The sequence below is a fragment of the Artibeus jamaicensis genome, unplaced genomic scaffold (genome assembly GCF_021234435.1).
Source record: "Artibeus jamaicensis isolate MK-2021 breed Jamaican fruit bat unplaced genomic scaffold, CSHL_Jam_final contig_797, whole genome shotgun sequence".
Lineage (NCBI taxonomy): Eukaryota > Metazoa > Chordata > Mammalia > Chiroptera > Phyllostomidae > Artibeus > Artibeus jamaicensis.
The window spans coordinates 11,898,485-11,924,630 of record NW_026521977.1 but is presented as its reverse complement, the minus strand read 5'-3'; the positions used below and the strand labels follow the sequence as shown (position 1 = coordinate 11,924,630).

Sequence of the window (26,146 nt, the reverse complement as noted above, 5' to 3'; positions counted from 1 at the left end):
GACATAAAGTTTTATCCTATTATAAACTGTGACCTTCAAAGCTTTTAAAATAAATTCTAATACCATCAGCAATGTTCATTAAAGCAGAATTATATAGGAAATGTTTGAATTATAGAATATTTAGAATCTTGGTAATATAAATTTTAGTTTCAGCTGACCCTTAGTAAATTGTCACAAAACCTTAGTTGGGAATACTTAAAATTAATTTAATTAGAGGGCTTAAAATAAAGATACTTAATACCTACAATGTCAAATGCACCAGTAGTTGTCTTTGGCTTGAATCACACAAACTTCACAACTTTTGCTATATCAAATCAATTCAGCACCATGTAACTCACAGACTGTCATATCACATAGGCATCAGTCACAAACAGAAAACAATAATAAACATCACAAAACAGAAGCAAACAAATGAAAATTAACCTTCTTGTCTAATTAATTTCTTTCTATTTGAACTTTTTTTTGAAAAAAATCTATCCACAGTACCAAATAACAAACAGGAGTTTTGAGTGAGAAAAAAGAATAAATAAAATCTGAGGAGAAGAAGACTTTTAAGGTCCTGCTAATACTCTCATCTCCAGTGAAAGAAAGCTGTGGTTAAAGCACCAGCAGCTTTGGATACAATCTCATGCACTTCTTGATGAAAACAAGGTAAAAATACGAAAAATTTGGTGAACCAACCAAATTGTGTCAATGTGAAGTCCATAACCAACTATAAAAAGTAATAGTTGGCCTGAGTGTGATGATTCCTTAGCCAATTTGTTGTACATATTCTGAGGACTATATAAGCATTGGAAGTAAACAGATAAATTTTATGGAAAATAAAAATAATTTTGAAGAAAAACAATAATGTGGGTGCTGTATGAAAGACAATGTGATATATGGTATGCTTCACTATTGTGTATTTCATTGCTTTTTCAATAGAACTATTAATTTAAAACAGCCTTTGTATGCCCAGACTCTAATATCAAATCTACCACGGATGGATTAGAAATTTAGTTTAGCAAACTGAGAAATAATTGCATGAATCTTCATTTATATCTTTAACAGACTCGGTCTATAAAAATTTAAGACAAATAAACATCTTCCTCAGTATCATTCCTTAGAAAAATGCTGATAGAAACATAAGGTTTTACTTTCCAGTATTTTTGGAAATGTTATCTTTTATAAAGCACTAAAATTGCTTCAAAATGCACCTATAATATTGTCTCACATGTCAATGACTTTTTAAATAGTAGGCACATATGCCTGGCCCATAGAGCAAAAAAAAAAATCATTGTTTGATGGCTACTTAGCAATAAATAAGATAAATCTGTAGCGGTGTATAACGTCTACAACAGAGTAATTATGCCATAAGTAGGATATCTCATAATATTGAGGATCATAAAAATGATGTGGTATTGATAGTGACTGTGGCAATGATACACAGAAAAAAAAGAGTAAAATCTTACCTAACATTCTTAGAAAAGTCAAGATACTAATTATGTAAAGTTTTATTTAATTATAAAAACAAACCCTCTTACCTTATTGCTATCAAATTAAATTCAATAGTTTTTAAGTGGTACCTGCATTACATCTATGAGATGACTTGTTTTTTATTTATTTATTTACTTATTTTATATTTTACTTACTTATTTTTAGACAGAGGGAAAGGGAAGGAGAAAGAGGAGAGAAACATCAATGTGTGGTTGCCTCTCACACGCCCCCTACTGGGGAACTGGCCTGCAACCCAGGCATGTGCCCTGACTGGGAATTGAACTGGCAACCCTTTGCTTCACAGGCCTGTGCTGAGTCCACTGAGCTACACCAGCCAGGGCCTGAGATGACTTGTTTTGCAGCAAAGCGAACACGAATCCAAAGTTTACAGATGGAAAGCGTGCAGTGGTGTGGGAGACTGCGAGCTCCAACACTTCCTAGCTGTGCTATCTGGGGATGTCATTTCATAAAGTCTGTTTTCTGAGGGAAAAGATAGTGTGTGCTACACAATATTCTTGTGAAGATCGCAAAAAATAATACTTATTGTTATTATTGGCACAGTGTGTGGCACTTAGGAAAGATTTGTCGAAGGCAACTTTTCTTTATTGTTTTATATTCATTGTTATAAATTGTTTACTTGAAGATCATCTTCGTTTGACTTAGTCAACATTAATTCACTTTTTTTCCTATACACATTTTTTTGTTGCATCTATCATGTGTTAGTCATTCTGCTCAGCACTGGAAGAAACTTTAGAATAAACAAGTATTACTGTTGGTAGATTTGTATAATTTAGACTGGCCCTATTATATTTGAATATTTTATAATTTATATTACATCAGAGACAGCAAGTTCTAAATTTAATCAAATTTAAAGCTAAATAAGTAAATTTGGCCAGCATATATAGACATATATAAAACAAATATCCTATAGCTGTTATGGTTTTGTGCTATAAGAGTAAAGTTTAAGTAGCAATCACATCAAGACATCTCCTTTTGTGAAACACTAACACCTTTCTATCAATTTTCCTCCATCCCTGAGAATAAAATATTTAGATGAGTCTATTTCCAGTAAATTATCAAAATGGATTATGTATTATGTATTTCAGAAGATTAAATAACTAAGTGCATGTCTTTGTCAGAATGATTAGAAAGGCAACTTTTAACATACTGCATTTGAACTAAAGCCTCTGTATGGAATGATATATTCTACTCATTTTAAACACATTTACTGATTTGTCTTTTCAAAAATAAGAAGAATCCTTTACTTTTACTAAGGTTTACAATAGAAAAGATATTTTCCTTTTATTATTGTAACATCAGTATGGTCTTTCTCTTTGAGTTAAGGGTAGTAAAGGGGATCACTGGTGCTTTCTTTCCTCTGAACGAATCCTCTTTAAAACAAATAAAAAGCTCTATAATCAATGGTGATTATTTTACAAAAGGTCTTATCACTGGAGGCTTCTTTTTAAATAATCAAAACCATTTCAAAGCAACGTATAATGCGGAGCACCTCTGGGAGAGGTGACACAGATCCCTATTCAAACATATGTGGCTTAGAGACTCAATCTTATAACCCAGATTCTATAAAAATCTCATGGGCATCAAATGTCAAACAGAATGCTGCTAGCTCCAGGAATAGAAAACGAGGCCTTCCACTAAAGCAAAGGGTAGAATTTCAATGTCACAGGATCTGCAAGGATGAAATGCATAGAACCATAAATGCAAGGTATTGCTAAATATATTGTTTTAAAGGGTGAGCAAAGAAATAAAAGCATGGAAATCGCCTTGCCCATTTAGTTTTCTATACACTAGAACTACAGCACTCATGCTGGTCTTGAAGGAAACTGGTTTTAAGATTTATATTTAGAAAGAAAACATAAAAAGTATATATTTGGCTGAATATCATTTGTGAAAGTATCACAAACTAATAGTGGTTTCTCACCTTCCCAGAGAAGAGAACAGGTTCTAAGATTTGGGAAGAGTGGTGTAGTTGAAGGTATGTAAACTATAAATCAGAGTGTGTTCTAGTTCAGGCTATATAATTTTCTCATCTCTCAAACAGTTATCTCACCTTCCTAAGAGCACTTGGCATATGGTAAGCACTCAATAAATGTTGCTGCTTAAGTGTGGTCCACAGACCAACAGCTGTGGCATCAGCTGGGAGCTAGACAGAAATGCAAATATTGGGCCCCACCCCAGATGTACTGACCAGAATCCACACTTATACAAGCTCTCCAGGTGTTGAGAATGCACATTAAAGTTTAAGAAGCAGTGCATTAAACAATGCTATGATTATTTGATAAATGTCTATTATCATTCTTGTGTCTATGGAGTGGCCAAAAGCCAGTTTACAGTTGTGATGTAAAACACAGAGTTTATTCTTGTATTACCTATATTTTCATAGAAACAACTGTAAACTGAGTTTTGCCCACCCCTGCATTCTATTAAAGCTATTCAAAAGTGCTTTGATATATAAAATATGCTCTATATGCTCTATAAATGTTTAGGATAACTAAGGTGATGTTGATGAATAAAGGGAAAATAATTCATGAATCCAATTAGCCTTCATTGGGTATTATGGACATATTTCTCCTGCTTGGAAATACAAGGTAAAAAAAGATGTCACTTCAGAAAGTGAAGGGATAGTACTTCTCCCAGCCATCATGTGACTCTCAGTAAGATGATGCAGAAATCTTTGAGCTTAAAGGTAGGAGGCAATTAGACAAAACAGAGCAGTTTAGGTGCCTTCAAAACTGACCTGAGGGAGGCTAGAAGGCAGAGGAAAAGGTCAACATCATGCAAGCTCATTACTGCTGAGTGTGTGTGTTTCCAAATTTCTCCAAATAACTATTCACATTGAAAAGGGAATATAACATTCATATAACTGCATACAGTGTAGAGTTCATTCCTAATCTCATATACAATGGAAGATGTATTGTATAGAATAAAATGTAGTTAATTGCCTTTGCCACTAAATTGAAAAATGTCTCAGCATGCGTAGTGTCCCTTTTTTCCAGCAGCTGGCCAGACCTTATGCTAATTTAATGGACCAAGTCTCTATCATTCAGAATAGCAGTAAGAGGCAAGAGTCTTTTCTAATTTGTTTTATATTTAATATTTCCTTTTACTTGAAATAATCATATGAACTTCTAAAATTAACTCAAAGTGTAACTTTTTGTAAATGGTGCTGAATTAAAATCTTAGCTCGGCCATTGAGAAGCCATGTAACATTGGGCAAGTTACTTATTTCTCTAGGTCCCAGGATTCTCATTTATAAATGATGGTCTGGGGCCAAATAAAAATGGTAGCACGAAATTTTTAGCTCTCATTATTGAGCATGTCACTTATATTAATTAAATATTATACAGCAAAAAAAAGTATCCTGGAAAAGTTAGAAAGCTGTCTACTTTCCTGATTCTACCCTGACTCCATCAAGTCCTGATACACCTATGATTTCAGGAGACATTTAATTCCTTCAATCAGATTCCACTCTGTACTTCCTTGTTTTTTTTCCCTTGGCATAGGGCAAATGGCTAAATTTGAAAAGAATTTCTGATGTTAAAAGTAGAAAGTGAATTGAAATGCTAATACAGTATTTTATAAAAACAGGTATAAAAAACCCCAAAAGTCTAAAATAAATTGTTCTTGGGATAGAATTAAAGTGACTAGAAATAACCCAGAACTGAATGGGTATCCTGAACTCGTTGGCCTACATAATACTAATAAAGTAATGTAGCTTTTTCTGCAGAACTACTCTTACAGTCCTCTGTGTGGGCGATAACAATGGAAGAGGACTCCTCAAACACTGCAAGGCAGGCACAGATTCTTTTTCGGATGCAACAGGTGACATAAAAGTATAAAATGGAAATCAGCATTTAAAATTCCACACACATTTTTATTCTTGCATAGCAACGTCATACCATCACTTTAGGTAGATGAGAGCTTGAGCAACGTTCCATAGGACAGAGGACTTTGTAACACTGCACATCAGAGTCATGCATCGGAAGGCAGACAGTGCCACACAGCAAACACAAACACAGCACGGAAAAATGAAAAGCAAACCACACACATCCGCATGCTTGCACAGCAGAGAGCAAACCCTTTTCTTGCTGAGTAGATTCTTTCTCAGAGAAATAGATGAAGAATAGTCACTGGCCTCCAAATCCTATAATCATCCAATAACATAATGATATTGACACAGTTACAGAAAGCAAAAACCTGTGCATTTTTAAAGCATTTCTGCCCACCCTCCCTCCTCCCAATCTCCCAGCTCACTGGAATGCATACAAATAACGCAAAACACACAAGTCTCTGGAGAAAGAAATTAAACCAACATGACAATTTCTAATTAGTGTGCTAAGGTAAATTACAAAACATAAATCCCCCCACATAAGAATACAACTTAGTTTATTACCTAAAATATATTAGAAAAAATCATAGAAGAGCATTAATTTTAGGACTTAAAACTTATTAAGTTTGAAAATAAATCATACATTGTTGGTCTTAATTTAAATAATAAAAATAAGCCATATCAAAATATTCAGCATTATTATTAAAAAGGTAGTTGAAGTATTTAATCTTCAAAAATTATTACCTTTACTGTTAGGAAGAATAATAATTAATATAGCTTAATAACTTTTACATCTCTGCCGAACTAAAATCAGAAAATGCCTTCACACCTACACCTTCTAAATACTTTTTTTCTTTAGTCTACAATTAAGAATAAAGTTCATTTCTTTTAAAATAATTATTGCGGGAACGTATTATTTTTAGATCGATAGACTATATACTTCTAAATTCAAGAAACCACTCATGTTCATGTTTTTTAACCTGAAGCATAATCCTAACTACTTTAAAGGAACCCAATGAAACCAATTGTTCATAAATCAGAGATATGAAAAATAAAATCTCCTGCAGTCGCTTATATGTCAGCATTGTTTGAACAACTGAGGTTGAAGGTGAGCATTACATGTAAAATCTTAAAGTTAAAGTATGCTGCAGAGAACAAACACACAAAGGTTTACGTCCTCTGTTCTCATAGCAGCATAAAAGTCTATAATCACTTGAAATGTTCATTAACCTCCAATAATGCAAAACAGCCCTTATAATATACTGATAAACAAGTTTTATGTCCACAAGTAGTTTTCTATGCAAATTGGTCCAAGTTGTATCTTAACATAAAATTCATTGTCCATGTTTCAGATTATTTGCCATATTTGTTTACAGTCTAGATTTCCTCAATAGATAATCCAAAAAGAAAATGATATCATTTATAACCCAAATACTGTTTACCTTTCTTTCAGATTTTAAATACAATTTCTTGTTATTTACTAGATATAACTGTCAGACATCATGTTTCAAAGTATACTGTAAATTCGCCGTGTCCTTATAGTCTCAAGGGTTTTATCTTTGGTTGGTATCTCTGGATAATGTACGATTTGTTTAGGCTATCACCAAATGTCATAGATTTGGTTCATTTACATATTTTTCACTATTATAAAAATGTTTCAGTGGACATTCTGACGCCTATCTCTACATATTCCTTTGGATAAACTTGGAGAAGTAGAAAAAGTTGGTAAGAGGATATGAGCACTTCTGAAGTCCCTGATTCGTAATGTCAAATTGCCCTTCAAAAGAGACGTACCGATTTCCAATTTTCTTCAATAAAATATAGAATATCCTATTTTTCTAGGTAATCAACACTAAACATAAGGTTGTCTTCATCTTTGCTGATTTTCATAGTTTTAGTTACACTTATATATTACTAATGTGTCTAATACTTTTTAATCTGTATTGGATTTTTATAAGTATTTTATGAATAGACTTTATGACCATTGTCCATTTTTCTACAATGGCTCATTTGGGAAATGGAGTGGACTTATGATCTAAGAACTGACATTTCACGGAGGAAAAAATGATCAAGAATGCCATAGAAAATATAGTGCAGGTTAAACTCTGTATGTGTTTGTGTCATGTGGCATAGAAAGTTGTCTGCCAAGAGTCAAAAAGACAAGAAGCATGAGAGAGGCGTACGGAATAAGCTGCCGTTCGTACTCCCCAGTTCACCCCAGGCATCCCCACCCACTGAGATTTCTCATCATTAGCTGTTGTGGAAATAGAACAGATTGAGTGAGTTGTGAATCAAGATCCTCTCACAAATAATCACATAAAAAGCACTGCAACCGAGGGTAGCATATCAGTTGCCACAAAGATAAGAGTGCTTTATGCAGGCAGAGACCTTTGAACGGCTAAAGACAGAAGGCTCTTGATACACACTCAGCACAGTGATCTACTTTATCACTCACTCAAACAGATTTTCCCCTTCATCAGGGCATCTTTTCATTTTATTTGCTATTCAAAACACTAGGACACAAAGGATGCTCTTCATCTCGCGTGCTACTGAAATGAAATCTTGAGGTAGAAAAAAGGGGAAAAAAAACCTTGCCCTAAATTCCCTTTCAAAAGTGAGGTGTGAAAAGACATCAAGCAGAGTACACAGTGTTATTGTTACAAGAAAGTCAATTCTGCAAGCACAGAATCCAAGGCCATCGCAGCGGCTCAATCACTTCCTCACTTCCAGTGAATAATATGAAAAACCCAAGGAGAAAGGGTTCCAGGGGGGAAATGGAATTTCTCATTGTCCTTCCTCTTGCTTTTCATTAACATCTATGGGCACAGCTGTTTCTTTTTTCTGAATAATCCTAAAGTCAATGCTGTAATATTGGCTCCCTTCCTCCACCTCCCAGGGCCTATTACACATCACCTCATGTTCTATTCTGAGAAGCAGAAATTTCAAATTTATCTTTTCATTAAGCAGCAAATGAGAATGTCTATTTGCTTTAATTTGGTACTTAAAAGGTTAAATATGATATCTTCATTTTGATAGCCTTGAGAACTCGGTCTTATTATACTTTCATGGATATGTAAATGCATAACATACAAGATAATCCAAATCAAAAGTGTTTTAACAAAATACGCAATAGTTATCATATTTAAATTCTTCTGGATTTTCTTTTAAAAAATCAGGGGGATTTTGTTAAACAGGGTGAAGAACTAGACCATCTCAGAATTCTTCCTGGTATACTTTTAGATGCTGCAGAATGGATATTCACACACCACAACCATTACTCAGTATATTGCTTTGCGCTTTACTGTTGAGAGATAAAATGTCTTACTTATTATCTGAATGGGACTTTAAAATGCCACCAAGGCAAATAATATGCATTTAATTCTCATTAAGACCTTAGACTATGGTGACATTTACTATACAAAAAAATTCTTACTAGATTGACTCTTCTTTAATTCCAACTGTAAGTTTTATTGATTCAAGTAACAAAAGAGCTCATGGACAGTGAAAAAGTTGAGACGAGATCCCATTTATATTCATGGTTAGTAATGCACTTGGCCTATAGTCACTGAAAAGCCTTCTTTAGTGAAAATCTGTACAGTGAACAAATTAATAAACAATAAAGCAGTTTCCCCATCTGGCAGATTTTCGGTAATGGAGGGGTGCACCAGGATTTTAAATCCTGATGTTATTTTTCCATACATGAAGAGTGTACTCCTAAGGCTTGATCAGATAGCTATACGTAAATGAATACACACTAGAACTTTCAAGTATATTTTTCACACGCCCTTCTTATAATCCTCCATTCACAGAGTTTCCTATTAACCTAAAAGTTAAAATCTATCTGTTAAATTAATACTGGACTTAAAAAGAGGTATACATACATCTTCCACCAAAATTGTTTTACTTTAACACAAGGAAATTGTAAGAATAGTCAAAGTCCATTCATATAATTAACATCCAATGAACACACTATTCAACATAGTATGCTATTATGCATACTATGCATTATTCTGGTTTATTTTTTCTTTCAGGTATAAAAAGTTCTCCTAGTCTAAATTCATATATTTTTCTTTTCTGCTGAGATAATTCTCAGAAATGTGATGACCACCGAGGTTTTAGCTGTTACCATCAATTTCCTAGGTTTAACAGGGGAATATTGCTTTGTGAGCCCAGAGGCACAGGGAAGCTGATGTCTGCAGAGCAATTTGTATACAGTCACACCTCAGTACTTGTCAGTTTCAGAACTTGTCAAACCCTGTACTTGTTGCATTTTGATGAGAAAAAAATGTTTCATCTGAACAGACTGACAGTGGCCAGAGGGGAGCGGGTAAAGGGATAATGATGGAAAGAAGGGGAAGGGACTAGTCCCGGACATGTATGAATGACCCCTGGGCATGTACTACAGTGTGGGGATTGACTGTGGTACTGGGGCAGGGCATGGGTTGGATGGAGGATGCATTGCAAAGGGGGGAGATATTGGGACAACTGTACCAGAATAACTACAAAAAATTTAAAAAATGTTTGATCACTTGTTGCTTGCTTGCCACTCAGTGCCTCTTTCTTATGATGACGCAGAGGGTGACATGTCAGTCTCATGCTAGTTCAGTACTGGTCAGTTTCAGCACTCGTCACAAGTTCCAGAATGAATTAACGATAAGTAGCAAGGCACTACCGTACTTGTTCTCTCTGAATGATGCTCAGCTTACTTTCATGTTAGTCTTTGGTATTATGTGATATTGTGACTTGACTTCTTAAAGCAAAAAACAAAAGCTTCTGCCCACAACATGTCCCCTTTCTTCACTCAGTTCTATTTCATGAATAATGTCGAAACACCAAATACTGTATGTTTTGTCCCAAAGAAACACAAAAGCTCATTCTATGGTCTGGAAGTGGATTTGGAAAAATTCAATCACAAAACAAAACAAGACAAAAAAAAACCCTAAATTATCTGAGTAGGCCTGGGCACTAAGGTGTCTGTCTTTTACTTCACCATCTTTAATTACTCCAATTCCATATTTGCTTGACTAATTTTTAACTCACTAAACATTCATTAATTAACAAACTCAAGTTGCAACAGAGAGCACATGTGGGAAATGATATTTTCATACTGTTGAACAGTGGAAAGACAATAGTGCTCTCGTGGCTGGATCCTACAGAGCTAATACCTTCCTAACTCAGGGTAAATAGAGCCTGGTGGTGTAACTGAACCCCATGTTTTCCAAATACCTCCCAGTTTTGTGTTGTTTTTACCTGATTTTATATTAGAACTAATTGTGCTACTTTGTTCCTATTCTTTACCCACAAGATAACCAGTGGTAATAGAACGTGGATTTTTTTCTACCTTCAAAAACTCCTTTACAACAAACTACAAACTTTTAAAAGTTAATCTGTGAAATGAGATCACATAAAAAGTTAGTTTTGACAGTTGCACTGACAAAGACAATAATCTTAATATTTTACCAGTTAAAATTCTGAATAAAATACATACCCAAGCCTTCTGATTCAAAGAGACACGTTTCATCAACCCCTAAATCTCGGCACCAGGATAAGAAATTTGCTGTGTTGTCTCGGGCAAAAAAGGATCCTGAGGGTGCACTGGTTTTGCATGGAATCTTCTTCAATGGCAGACTCTGGAAAAAAGGGGAAGAAACCTCACTCTGGAGGAATTCTGGCAAAGCCATTACAGTGACACATCAAATATACATTTATGTTTTCAACACAATGCTTTGGGATGACCTCATGTGAACGAATAGGTTAGTGAAGAACTCTAGAAAAGGAAGTGAAAGGTAAATAAAACTTAGCTGGCACTCAGAGATGATAACAATCTGTGCCTGTGAACAGGCATTTTAGTATCTAGTGGTAAAGAAACATCAATCCCTTCCCTGGCCCAGATGGCCTCTTCTCTTTTTCTTCCATCTAACTAGCCTATTATTTTGAACAAAGTATTTATAAATGTATTTCTCTTCTATGAAAAAATGAGACATAATATGATATATGAATATATAACATATAACACACACTTGCATTCTTATGTGCATACATTTTACACACTATAAAAGTTACACCATAACTATAAAGTCAAAAAGAAAGCAGAATTGTGTAACATCACAAGTCTCCATTGCCAATACTGAAAAAAATATATGAAAAATCTTTTAACGATAACATTCTACCGTCTTTCTTCTAGACTATTTCCTTTTCAACCATAGGGTATTGTTATATTATATAATACAAGAATCATTCTGGTTAGATTTCTGCTATTTGACCTTGAAACATATTGTGTATGTTCTGCACCATTTCTCCTCTGGGATAAGAAAATGCTTAAGACAGGGAGGGTGTGAACCTCTGCAGACTTTTCTGTTAACAGTTTCTCTTATTTTAGCCAGAAAATCTCCTTCCACACCATACCAAGTGTTCTAAAGAGTTGTGTGGGGTTTTTTAAAAAGAGACTATAATCAGGTTCCATAGCATCCCATGGAGTCATGCAGTGCAACTCTACATGAAAGACTGAGCCAGGAACTCGGGTGAGCTGGGCTACGCAGAGCTTTATCTCGAAGAGAAAAAAGATAAGAGAGAAGTACTTTGTGATTTCCATTCATAGATAGGCTGTTTCTTCTTTTCACTGTGAACCAGCAAATACAACCACATGTTGTGGATTGTTGAGTCCATATACAAGGATGGTTATAAAAATGAAATGGTGGTCCATTAGTGGACTGATGAGTTCTGCTAACATCAAACTACTACTAGACTTCTTCATGAGCACAGACTTTATGGCAAAACAACTAGAACACTCAATCACTATATCATTTAGAGGTTGTGTTGATCCATCTGCCATCTCTTTGCTTGCTGACTAAATTTGATTTAGGGTCGACATAATTAAAATTTTTACATGAATACACAAATATCTGCAGAGATACATTTAGGTGCTATAGATATGTATATATGTAAAAGGGGGTTGCCTATATAGCAATACCCCTTTAACCTCCTTGATTAAGTAATGGTCTTCAGAGAAATACTTTCCTATAGGAATTATAAAAACAACCAGAAATAACATAGTATAATATCTCCTTTATAAAATATTCACTAACACCAATTGGTACTCATTAAAATTAAATTACATATATCCTTAAAGCTAGCAATCCACCTTCAATAATATATCCTACAGATATAATAGTACTACTGCTTAGTAATATAATAGTAATTATATTACTAGTAAAATAGTAATATAATAGTATATTTGTTGCTACAGTGAATCAACAAGACCAATGCAACAAAACTCTATGCAACCTGTTTTTAAAAGATAAATGTATATGTATTGAACCATAAAAATGTTCATTATATATTCTTAGTCAGAAGCAGTAATTTGCCAACACACACACACACATACACCCATACATAAACATCTCGCAATTTTATTTTGTGATGTGTATGTATACACATACATACTGTTATATGTATGTGTGCAAATATATACAATATAGATGGACATACATGAAATTAAATTGTATATAAATGAGTATTATATTGATTTATATAATGTTCATTAGAAAAGACTCAGGAAGAACATGCATCAATAGAAATTATATTTGAGGAAGGTCACCAGTGCCTAGAGGATCATTTACTTCTTTTACATAATTCAGAATAAATCGTAGGATTGTAAGTGACTTTCCAATATTTTTATATTAAATAGAAAAAATAATGTCAGCCAAAACATTAAAAAGTATATTTTTTGAAACAAACTCTCCAAAGAGGTGACTATAAAGCTTTTTTATGATGTGAAGAAGGCAAAGATCATCTTTAAGAACATAAATAGATCCAAACACTGAGCCATTTTAAGATCTACCACTTTGGTCCCTGGGTTGGGAAAAAAAGAGCTTATGAAGCCACTTCATAGGGATAAATGAACTTGCATACAAGAACTATAACCAAGGAACTATAAAATATTTGATGTACCTAAGGGCATGCTAAAGGACATGAGGAGCATGATTTGTATGTCACAAAGGAATACAATATCCATACGGCATGAAAGAAGCTACAGATTGATCCGCCACTTAATCCACCAAGAGACACATTTTGAGAAAATACCCACAAGCAACAAGCCTGCCCCACATCGTTCAGCCAACTCTTTAAGAATTTACAAGGATAAGCACTGAGTATACAAATAAAACTAGCACTTCTTTCCTACATACACGCCTGTGGTCCTTACAAAGTCATCTACATATCATATACCAGAATGTAAGTATTTATTTAAAATTCATTCACATTGAAAGACATGGAAATTATTTTGGGACAAATAAAATGAAAGCTGGCTATTGATACTTCATAAGCTGGAAATTCTCAGTGCAGAGAAACACATCGGCAACACTAATCTAACACTGAGCATTTAAATGATTCATGGAGTATTTGTTTCTGTCCCGGAGTAGTTAGATTTAGTGCTTCCATTCAGCTGAAGAGTAGAAACTATAAACGGTGTGAAAGGAAGCTTTCGATCGTGATCTAGATGAAATACTTTACTGGGTAAAATTTTCTAAAAGTCAGTTGCATTAGTTCAAATGACTAATGAACCCTTACACACAGCACCTATAAAGACCATCACACATAACTGGGAGGAGGACCTCTGCTCATTGGCTGAGAGCAGCAGCACATAGTTTATAGGATTCTGTCTTCTCCCTGACTGCGCACCAACCAAAAAGCAAATGGTTGAGGGTCTCCCCAGACTGATGTGCCATTTATAACGAAGAGTCTTAGGGCGGAAGTCTGATTTCACTTGAATTAAATTTAATAATTCCAGCACGCAGTACTACCTTTGGAACTTAAAAATACTTTGACACATTTGATACAAAAATATTTATGAAGCTCTGAAAACCTTAGCAATTATACCTCTTCCAGTTCTATGACTTTTTAAAATTGTTAATTTCCCTAGGTTCTCATGAAAATCTTGAAAGAAACCAGTTCCGAATCTTCTTTAATATTAATAAATAAAATAAAAACAAGCTGAAATAATTAATAAAATCCACTTTTACCTTGCCAAGGAAATCTTGAAGAAGAGATTTCGAATAGAGAACTGCCCGCCCTGAGGAATCATGGAAATATATACTTGAATAGCTGAAAACTTGATCACAGATACAGAAAGGAACGCTTCGGATCTCCAGAAGTGGGGATTCAACAGAGAAGTTCCACACACAGCGCATCAGATATACCTTCCATAGTAATTCTCCTTCACTGCTCAATTCTCCAAAGAACTCCTACAGCATTTGATTACATACCATCTTTAAATATTTACTGTGCTGGTTTTTACAGGCAAGGCTGTTATACACTATGTCCTCCAAACCTGACTGATGAATGCATGAATGGATGGCTTGACTGGACCCTTCAAACCAGATCATATTCCACATGATAGCAGAAACAAAGGCTGTATTAGACTTTTTAACATCTCAAGAAGTATGTTTCTAGGGCCTTTAAAATTCACTAAATACATAAATGCTCCCCATAAGTTAAGAAATACTTAACTGAAAAATGTCAGTAACACCTTCCAACTATTTTTGAAAATTACTGAATGCAGAATGATGGGCAGGGAACAACTGCCAAGCTGAACTAGGACCTGATAGAACTTGAGGCTCACTTACACACTCTCAAGGGTCATGCTACTGTACTTCAGCCTCCCTGGTATGGAATTCAATATTTATGACAGCAAATGAGAAATAACTGCTAATAAACCACTGGGATCATGTGCAAGTAGTTAATAGGATGCATATTAACTCTTCTAATACCAAGAGTCTGAAGTTTATCCTTTCATGTCTCAACAGGAATAACCCCAGAGATGCACTCATGGCCCCTGACATACTTACAAATTGGATGAATAACATACAAGAGAATGGTCTGAATTCCACAAATGTCTCCATTCCCTCAGGCAACAATCAAGTTAGGTTGCAATTAAAAAGAATTCTAAAGGCCTTTAATTTCATCCATTACCATTTAGGCACCTGCTAGAGCTTTGGAGTCCAATTACCTGAGTTCAAACTCAGCTATCTCACCTTCTTGCAATGATACTTTTGGGTAAATTACTTAATGTTTCTGTGTCTCAGTCTCCTCTTCTATTCGATGAACATAGAAAAGAATGCATTCCTTTGACCATGCATGTATGAGTGTGATTAAATAATATAAATGAAGTGCAGAACTATTCAGTAAAGGTTCTTTATTATTGTTGTCATCAATTCAAGTAAAATATGCTACATTGCCTATAAGTTCCTTTTTTCATATCTTCTTATGAACATTTCACTTTTTCTTATGGGTACAAGAATTCATAAAAAGATTGGCAAACAACTTCTAACGTCATGCTAAACTTGAATCTTACCTTCAGAGTAGTTTTCCAACAGAACATTCTTTTATAATGGAAATGTTCTATATCTATATTATCCACTATATTGGCATATGGATATTGAGTACCTGAACTGTGGTGGGTGTGACCAGAGACTAATTTTCTAACTTTATTTCATTTTACTTAATTTATAGACACATGTGACTTGTGGCTATCATATTAGATAGTACATTCATAATAAGGAAAGTAAAGCCACTTATTGAAGGTTAAGAGAGTCCAATATTTGACCACTTCACTAGATTTCCTCTAACTAATATCATCCCCAGGTCTTTAACTCCCCTCAAATTCCAACAGTTTCCCTCTATACAGTAGTAGTTACTGAAATATGAACTATGGTCATTCACAAAGAGTACTTATATGCTGCAGAGCTCAACATGTGTGTCTTAGTTATGGTGTCATGGGCATCACAGCTTCAAAAGGGCAGGAGTGACTAGTTCTATTTATAATACCTACAACAATCTACTCCTAGAGAACAGGATCTTCTTTATACAGCCACAGCGCCAAATATAGAGCTTTACACACAGGCATTACTGACCCTGTCTTCCAAATCATATGGAGGGTGGGGGAAAAGGGATAACACTATGGAGGCCCACCATACTGTAGGCACACAAAACTTACTTCCATATAGATCATCCTCTTTAATTCTCAAGAAAACGGTGTCATGAATCACATACCATTCATTAGATAGTTATAGTATCTCCATTTTCCAATAGTATCTACAAATTTTCCATGAAAATAATAAACTCATGCAGTTAAAATCAAATCATTTAGTCTCTTACACCCATACGATTGTAATTGTTCCAGAGGACTCACCAATGTCTGAAATTTAATATATATCAGCATATGATGTGTTCCCATTTTTTGTCCAGGTAACATTAAAATGAAGAATTATATATTCTCTCCCGTCTGTCTCCAACTAGAAGACAATGGTGTATTTACCTCTTTGTATGCAGTGAACTGAAAACTTAACACTAGTAATTTAAAACATTCTGTTCTTTGCAAAAGTTTGAAGCAAACTACTCCCCTTGATGTTTTAGTTATTTCAGATATAAAACAGAAGAGATATAAAAAAGAAGATGTGGAAAATGCCAAGAACTAATATATTTCCTTTTCCAGAGGGCATACAGAATGTACTGTTCAAATGCGCAGTCGATGGAGTCACATTTTCCATGAGAGAATCAATGTTTCCATCCCCTTACTACTTTCAGTTTTATTGAACAAAATTCAATAAAATTATTTCATTGAACATTCACAGCATCAAGATATCTAAACATAACTGCTAAGTGACTTTAGAAGGGATGAAAACATATTCTTTATAATCAAACTGATTAAAATTAAAAGTAGGGGGAAAATTCTTTTTGGTAGCATCGACTTCTGCCAAGGACTCTGCAGTTAGGACCTCATGCCTCAGACAAATGGAGCTACAGTTTAGTACAGAAGCAATGTGTCTCACTAGGATTTAATTCAAAATTAACCTCTCCATGCCTTTCTTTCTCCAATATATTGAGGGGAAACAGAATTTGCCAGCCCAAATTATGACTTTGGGGATATTGGCTATTTTAAGCTGGTTATTGTTAAAAAACAAAACAGGAAAAATTTTGGACCTTCCCCTGCTACTGCCTAAAAGAATTCAGTTAGAGGACCTGCTCCAAGAAGGGAGCTATCAGCTATCATCACAGACAACTATGAACTAGGTTTAAAATGAACTAGGTGTGATAGACAGGGAGGTACCCAGCAAGGCCCATTAGATCAAAGTCCTTTCTGTTTCCATGTTAAAGATGGCTCAGCACACATTTCCCAAACAGTTGCTTTTCCATCTCCCCATGAACTACCTTCCTGCCCCCTGAAGTCCCAAACCACACATACCATTTTCCCAGCAGCTCAAAGTGCTATCTAAGCCTCAACTGCCTAATTTGCCCTTGGATGCCATATACTTACAAAACCCCTGTATATAAATAGAAAGTAAGTTTGGTTCTTTTCTCCTGATAATCTGCCTCATGTCAACTGAATTATTAGACTAGCCAGAAGAACTTTTAAATGTAGATGAAAAAGTTTATCTCCTTTTACACACTATATTTCACTTTATAGAGAACAGGGTCTTACAGCAAAATTTGGTGCAATCTTCATGCTATAAGGCTATCAGAATATTCACAGAAATAAATAAATACAAAAAATGGTTTCCCATAGCAGAATTCTGGTATACCCTGTAAAATGAAGGAAAATCACGTAAACAACAAATAGAGAAAATAGTTTAAGTATTTTGAATGACCTGAAATTGTCTCTGGCACAACATAAAATGATGTCAGAAACGATGGTCAAACCTACTACTCAAAGTTCAGGCTTAAAAGTGGAAGTAGATAATAAAAAGTTAAGATATAAATGAGTTGAAGACTTATGTCCACATAAAAACGTATATATATATATATATATATATATATATATATATATATATATATTTTTTTTATTTATAGCAGCTTTATGCATAATTGTCTAAACTTGAAAGCAACTAAGATGTCCCTCAGTTGAATGGATAAACTGTGGTATATCCACACAATGGAATATTACTCAGCACTAAAAAGAAATGAGCTAATAAGTCATAGAAGACATAGTGAGACCTTAAATATATGTTACTAAGTGAAAGAAGCCCATCTGAAAGGCTAAATATTGCCTGATTCCAACTATATGACATTCTGGAAAAGGTAAAACTATAAGGACAGTAAAATGATTTAGGGGGTTGGGAGAAGGAGGGATAAATAAATTCATGAGATTCATTTATCTTATGAGATTTTTAGGGCAGTGAAACTATTCTGAATGATATTATAATGGTGAATATATGCCATTATGCATTTGTCAAAGCCCAGACAATATACAACAAGAGTGAATCCTCATGTAACTTTGAAATTTGGGTGACAAGAATGTGTCAGTGTAGGTTCACTGGTTGTACCATTTGGGTACTTTCTGCTCAATTTTGCTATGACTCTGAAACTGCTCTAAAATTTAAAGTCTATGAAAAATTAATCATGTCACTGATAGTTGTTTAAGAAGCACCAAAGTCCTCACCAAGGAGAACATGTGGGAAGTTCAACAACAAATGCACCCTTTCCATTTTTGTACGCGATGTGCCTAATTGTGTATACACTCGTTCCACATGGGAATCATTACCTAAATGCTCTGCGACTATGGAAAGCTTCTGTTCTCCCATCTAATCATTTGCATATGACTTGACAGAGACTGGCTTCCCCAAAACTCCAAAAGTCTACCCTCACACTTTAAATTTGCTTAAATATTGGGACTGCCCAAAAATTCTAGTAGAAATTTAATCTGATTCAGTTTAAGCCATCGTTATTAAAGCACAGCTCTACACCACTTTTAACACTAGGTACCAGCGACTGAAATATAAGAAAAATAAAACCAAGGTATATTTCTGAAGACCTTCAGTGTCTTTGAGGACAGACTTAAAAATCCTGATACCATATGGTAAGAATTAAAATAGAAGTTTAAGTATTTAAATGGAAGCTTAAATGTAGTTCTTTGAAATGTTTGAGTATATGCTTAACTTTGGGGAGAGGCTGATTGGGAATCATTATAGGAAAGCTTTACAAAGAAAAAGCAATTTACAAAATAAAATGATCTCAAGTGCTCACCAGGCTGAAAAGAAAGGAGACAGGAGGGAGGAAGGGAGGGAGGGAGGGAGGGAGGGAGGGAGGGAGGGAGGGAGGGAGGGAGAGGGGAGTGTAGCAGTAAAGTGAAACATCTGGCAGGGGCCTGAACAAGCAGGCCTGTTATGGATGAGGACAGAACACAGAAAAGGAGCTGAGAAAAGCCAACTGGGCCAGGATCCCAAAAGGTACTTTATGCCTAACAAGAACTACTAATATTATAATCTCAGAGGCCCGGCAGAGGCCAGGCAGATTAAATAACACAAAGAAGTGGCTGCCTCCGGGGAACTCTACAGAACGGTGGGGACTGGGGAAAACTGAAGAGTTCTTTCCATGTCCAGGAGGGGCAGCCATATTTATTTACTTCTAACTCAGAGTTACCACACAGAGATGCAGTCCTAATGTTGTTTGATCTCCAAATTTTTGGAAGAATTTGGAAGTCGGGATATTTTAATCACATTCCCTGATCTTGACCAACTGGATCTATAGGCAGATGTATGTGGTTTAACAATGTACAATCTCAGGGTCATAGTGGGGTGGAGGTAGAAAAAATTCTAACACTTTAAACCACAAAGTAACCAAATGATGTGTCTGCTTTGCAAAAATGACTGTGTTATTTCTTGTCAAAGATGGATTAAGGGAATAAATAAAAAATGAATAATTCTACAGAAACAAAACAACAACAACAGTGAATTCTTTTTCTTTGTCCATTTTTACCGTAGAACACCTCTAAATCACAGCTAGGTTAGCAAGACTGGAAGAGTGAGGTCTGAATGAGAGGAAGAGAAACTTCTCCGAATATGAAAGATTCTCAGAGAAAGGGCTGTTGGATGCTAGGTCTGACAGTCCCTCAGATTCTCAACAAACTTAAAATCAATAGCGAATTATTAATTAATTATAGGAAGACAAGTGTATGATAGTTTTAAAGATGGTTTTGAGAACGCACGTCAGTTTTCCCTGCATCCCTTCTACAGTCAAGGACCTACCTTAAGGAAATAGGCAGGAAAACTGTTTTAAAATGTACGTTGAGCCCAGATTGGTGTGGTTCAGTTGTCTGGGGACCCTCCCACAGACAGGGGGCAAAAAGCTCACAGGTGCAGTTCTCGTTCAGGCCTGATGCCTGTGTTGCGGTTCCAGCCCTGGCTGGGGCACGCGGTAGAGGCAACTGCCCTATATCTCTCTCGTATCGATGTTTCTCTCTCTCATTCTCCCTCCCTTCCCCTTTCTCTGAAAATAAGTATCTTGAATTTTTCCTTTCCAACATTTTGTATATTTAAAGATGTAATACTTTGTAATTATTAACGGCAAATTTTGAGTTCACAGAGTCACTGATTCTAATATTTTAGTCTAATCTGCTTTTATGGTTACCCATCTGCGATGAATGTACACAACAAAGAAAAGCATTTTCAGGAGTCTAAAAGTTGCTTTATAGGTGAATTCCAAGAAAGCCAATTTACTTTAGTGGCTTACAGATTTCTAAACATTTTTTCAAGCAAGACTGTCCCCCACTTTTTGGTAACTTCGCTGCACTGCAGATGTGGGCCGCCACTCTGACATCCTAAGTGCCCATCTTCTAATTTTTTCATCATGCTGTGCATTCGTGTTGGTTCTCCACACTCTAATCATAACAGACTTTGCAAAAGGCAAATATAGTTTCCCGGTGCTTTCAGGACTAAGACAAAGCTCCTTATACGATGGCTTCCATGGCATGAAGTAGCTCGGCTCCTACCTGCTGACCTAGCTCCATGGCTGGGTCCCAGAGCCACACTACCTCCTGAAGCCATGGCAGGAAAACCGGCGTTCCTGATCTAGAGGGAAGTCTGTCCTTTGTACCATCTGGAACAAAACAGACTGGCAAGAGATTTCCTGAATTTATTTAGAACTGAGTTGGCTCATTCCCACTTTAGGACTCCTGTCTCTTTTGTTTGCTTCAAAGGTTTAATTATTTTTAACAATATTGATTGAGGCAAGTTGGTTTCTTTTTCAATTTTGGCTTCTCGATACAAAAATTGCTACACTGTTTATTTCTCATACAGAGCATGGATGCCGGCAAGGCACCCATTAGACAAGCAGCCTAAGCTGGTGTGAAATGAGACATGACTGGAAGTAGCATAAACACGACAGCTGCATGCATGACATGAAATGCGTGTTCAAACTGCTAAGTAAAACAATGGAAGATATTCATGTAGTCAGCCTCTGAAGTCTCAAGATACAGTTGAAGAGTTCTGTGGACTGTAACCTGAATTACCTCATCTACAAAACATTATGCCACCAGTCTGTAATGTACCAGTACCACATACCTTGGACCACACACACATAAATATGTTGAGTACTTACATTTTAAATCATCTAGCAAGTCTCGGACATTTTTAATGTCAAGAGGAACTCTTTTCTTCTAACTCTCAGTCCCTGAGAACAAGGCTCTTGTTATAAAATCCATAAGTGTTCCCTTTTAAGAAATGGCACGTATAATCATTATTGATTTATTCAAGTGACCTCAATTTCTCCGAAGCATTTAGTAACAGCTCATTTTAAAATAATTAATTTTCTATTTTCCATATGGCGAGGGTGACTTTTCGTGACACAGTATTCTATATCCACAGAGCTCTGGAACAGCAGTGCCCACGGTTTGTGCTATCGAATATCACGAAACAGCTCCCCAGTCATGCTCCTTTTACAGCCTGGTCCTGCCCGTGCGCCTGTGTGCGGTTAAATGCAGGATGTGAGCCTATATGTGGAAGAGGCGATGTCGTCACGGAAAAATGTGATCGGGGCAACATTCTGCTGGTTCTGAGAAATTATATATATGAAAAAATGTGTGTGTATGTATGTCTGTACTTACTTCTTCTAATTCAGAATTTGTCTGAGTTTGTTTTCATGCTTTCTGAGAGTTCAATTCAACAGGTTTTATTTTTTTATCTTATGCTCCATGTGCCTTGAAGGGAACTGTTACTTACTGTACTAGACACTAACTTCTACTTTGAGCTTTTAAAAGCAAAGAACTTCTGGACAGTTTTGAAGGAGGGTTTTTTATCAGCAGATTTACATAAATTTGTAGCCTCTGAAACTTGGCAAATTTCTAACTGTTGCCACCTGGCCTGCCTCTCCCCCTCACTCTGGAATGTGCAGATTCCTAGCAGAGCATTGCATAGGGCTGGAAATACCCTCTCACATCTCAGCTGAAAGAGTTCACTAGAAGTAAACTCCAACATGACATCAGAATTTGGGAAAATAACAACTTGGTATAGCTTATTTTAAAAGGTTGACTTAAGCAAAAAAAGAAAAAGAAAGATCCATGGACACAGGCCATAGACAATGGTATGGTAATTTCCAGAGGGAAGTTAAAATATATTTAAAATCAGTGCAATAAGCCCATATATTAAGAATATAAACTGCCGTGGCTGGTGTAGCTCAGTGGATTGAGTGAGGGCCTGTGAAGCAAAAGGTCACCAGTTCGATTCCCAGTCAGGGCACATACCTGGGTTGTGGACCAGGTCCCCAGAGGGGGTTGCACAAGAGGAACCGCACATTGATGTTTCTCTCCCTCTCTTTCTCCTTTCCTTCCCCTCTCTCTAACAATGAATAAAATCTTTAAAAAAGAATATGAACCTACTGGGAACTGCTGTGTACAATACATTTTATAAAACATCTATTATTTTTAATTGACATAACTTGATTAAGGAAGTAGATGAGACATACTACAAATAAAATTTTAATAACACTACCTGTATAAAAACATTTCAGTGTATGCGTCATGTTTTAAGTCCTATTCCAAAGTCGGCCACACAGTAAAGTCTGCCTCTCTCTTCTTTAATTTGTGACTGCTGGAAATTAATGTTTTCAAATCACTTTATAAACCTGATTTCAAAATCTACGTATTAATACAGACATCCTATTTCTCTGTCATGGAGAATAAATGTCTGGTAGACTCTCTAAGTTTTTGTCGCACCCTTTCCCACGACCAACACACATGCACATCGCTGTCACAGTAAACATCCTCTCTTATTCCTAACATATGCCGGTCAGTCACCCATTGAACTTTTAAAGAACATATAGAAGTAGGGCTCAATTATCATAAAATATTTGTAGCTCATAAATTATTTAAAGTTACTAAAATGATTAACTTACTGTACTCCACGATCACTGTCATCTCCTTTCTGAGTTATCCATCAGCTAATCAAATAACACATTTTTGGAAAGCCAATGGTAGCATGTATTGCTCATTGTCCCTTCAGCACTGAAGTTCTCTGACTCCCTCCTGCACTTTTACAGTGTATTTTTACCTTGGTTGTTAAATAGTGTTTTGGTAGATGGCTAATTAAGGGCTCTGAGCAGAAACAATAGTTCTTATATTCCCATTCCACTCACCAACTATTTTTATTGAACAAAAGTAGTTATTGAGAAAAAGATGCAAAAATAGCTCACAGTGATTCATCTTTATGGCTCCTTCAGTAATTGAAAGATACAACTCTTAATTATTGTAACAATACCTCATTTCAGGTCAAAAATACCTCTTGAGAATCTGTTATATAAGGCACCCTGCAATTATTTTTTCCCCTAATTCTCAATGGTGAGCAAATTCATGAAACTACAATTATCACTCATCTGATTTTTATTTTCATGGGACCATGGCAAACACTATAAATAGGCCTTGAAAAAAATAATCCTTAAGTTGAATAAAAGATTTGGATATTAATATGCTCATGTTGCCATTATTTTTATCTTTAGCTAATGCTCCAAATTAATATATCAAGAAATAATATATCATATGACTACATAATAATCTCTACAATGAACTAAATGGTCAGCCTCCCTCAGACTTCTCTTACTAAGTAGAACTCCAAGGCTGGTTACATCAGCTATGCTCTTATCAGCACTTTGGATGTCCTCAGATTTTTCTTCCCCTCGACACCCCTAAAATTCTCCAATCCTCTGCCTTCTCCACCACTTAAAAGTCAACTTTGTGCCTTGGAAGGTGTAGCTCAGTGGATTGAGTGCAGGCTCCGAACCGAAGGGTCACTGGTTCAACTACCGGTCAGGGCACATGCCTGGGTTGCAGGCCAGGTCCCCAGTGGGGGCCACATGAGAGGCAACCACACGTGGATGTTTCTCTCCCATTCTTTCTCCCTTCTCTCCCCTCATTCTAAAAATTAATAAGTAAAAATTTAAAAAAATAACTAAAAAAAATCCAGTTAACCTTGTTCTTTATTATTTTGACCCCCAAGGACTTCTGAGTAAAGCGAAACCAGAAAAGAGAAGAACTTCAAACTTGGTACGAATAAAAGTCTTCAGGATTAAATCTAAAGATTGCTAAAACCCACCAGTAACATTTTAGATCTATAAATATGTAGCTACATTGGGCCATCCATTCATTAATTTACCTGTTGAGCACCTATATGCTAGATATTCTGACAAACCTATATATGAATAAAAGCATAAATTATGTCCTCAAGTATCTTACAGTCCAGTAAAGGGATAAAGACAAGTACTCAACTAAGTATAACAGTGTGGTATAGGTGCTCTGGTAGATGAGAGAACCATAACTATGGAGGGGATCAGAAAAGACATCTCTCCTCTTCCAGGAGCAATTTTCCCTTCCTTTGGGAAATAAATCCTCCCTCATTTTTTTCCAGTCTGAGCCAATGTCAATCCAGGCGAGGCCATGGTCTGGTCAGAGAGTCGGTTATTTATCATACTAATCAGATTCTCTCTTGCTAAAATTTGAATCTTGTGATGAATGATAAAATTAATTAAATAGCTTAATGTGAATGAGAACTCATATACTATAGGTACTCCTCAGTGCTTATGTATATCATTTTACCTAGTTTTCATAACAACTTGATAATGTAGGTACTATTACTATCTTCATGTTGAAGTGAAGAAATCAAGGCACAGAAAAGTTAAGTCATTTTCCCAAGGTAATGAATGGAGTCAAGATTCAGACCAGGAGGTCTGGCTGCTGAGTCCACACTATTAACCATTCCTGTTTAGCTGGGCTTTCTCGACAGTGTTTAAAATTATTGTTTCTGGCGATAGTACGCTGAAGTGACTGCCCGGTACCCATGCTTTATAACCCTTAGAAATTAAATAAATCCTAGGCCCTCCAAGGCCTTTGATTTGATTGTAGTACCAGAGAATAAAGTTCAGGCATCAGCCCTCAGAAAAATATTGAATATTTAGACTTGTTATCCAGGCTGATATGGAAAAAAAGTGTGGAATGGAAAACAAGCAGCCCATGTTTCATGTGGGGGTTAAAGAATAAACTATTTCTGTGGGGTTTTAAGCTCACACAATTTGAGGGCCCTTTTATGAAAAAGAATATAGGATTATGAATATAAATTTAGACCTTTATTTAGGTTAACAACAGAAGGCAAAACAAATTGGTAACTTTTAAAAGATGATAAACACTAGAACCAGTGTAAAGTACAGAAAAATAACACAATATTTTTATTAATTAACTGCCTGACAGGACCCTACTTTGGTTTTCCTTGTATATTTTGTGTTTATACCTTTTGATTGTCTCATCATAAACAATGATTTAGAAATATCTTCATAGGGAGAACAGAAAGATTACCCAATTTTTATCTTAGCATGATTATTCAGAACAAATGTTTTTAATATTTAACAAAAGTTCTATTGTCAAATTTGGAGAAATCTGTCAACTTTTTTTCATATGTGAGCCTTTGAGTATGGAAGAATTTTCCACAGAATAGCTGTGGTATAAGGAATTCAAATAATATAATTTGCATTTGGTATTGATTTCTTTGCTTTGCTCTGCTGCTGTCC

The 26,146-nt window shown here is 35.6% G+C and overlaps 1 protein-coding gene across 6 annotated transcripts in view; it reads right to left on the bottom strand.

The window, feature by feature from the left end:
* GAS2 (growth arrest specific 2) overlaps window positions 1-26,146 on the bottom strand; it is a 117,052-nt gene that overhangs the window by 65,541 nt on the left and 25,365 nt on the right. For all 6 annotated transcript variants that reach the window (XM_053673090.1, XM_053673089.1, XM_053673088.1 and 3 more), the window contains exon 4: window positions 10,815-10,956. In XM_053673090.1, the coding sequence (XP_053529065.1) occupies window positions 10,815-10,956 (142 nt within the window). The remainder of the gene's footprint in view (window positions 1-10,814; window positions 10,957-26,146) is intronic.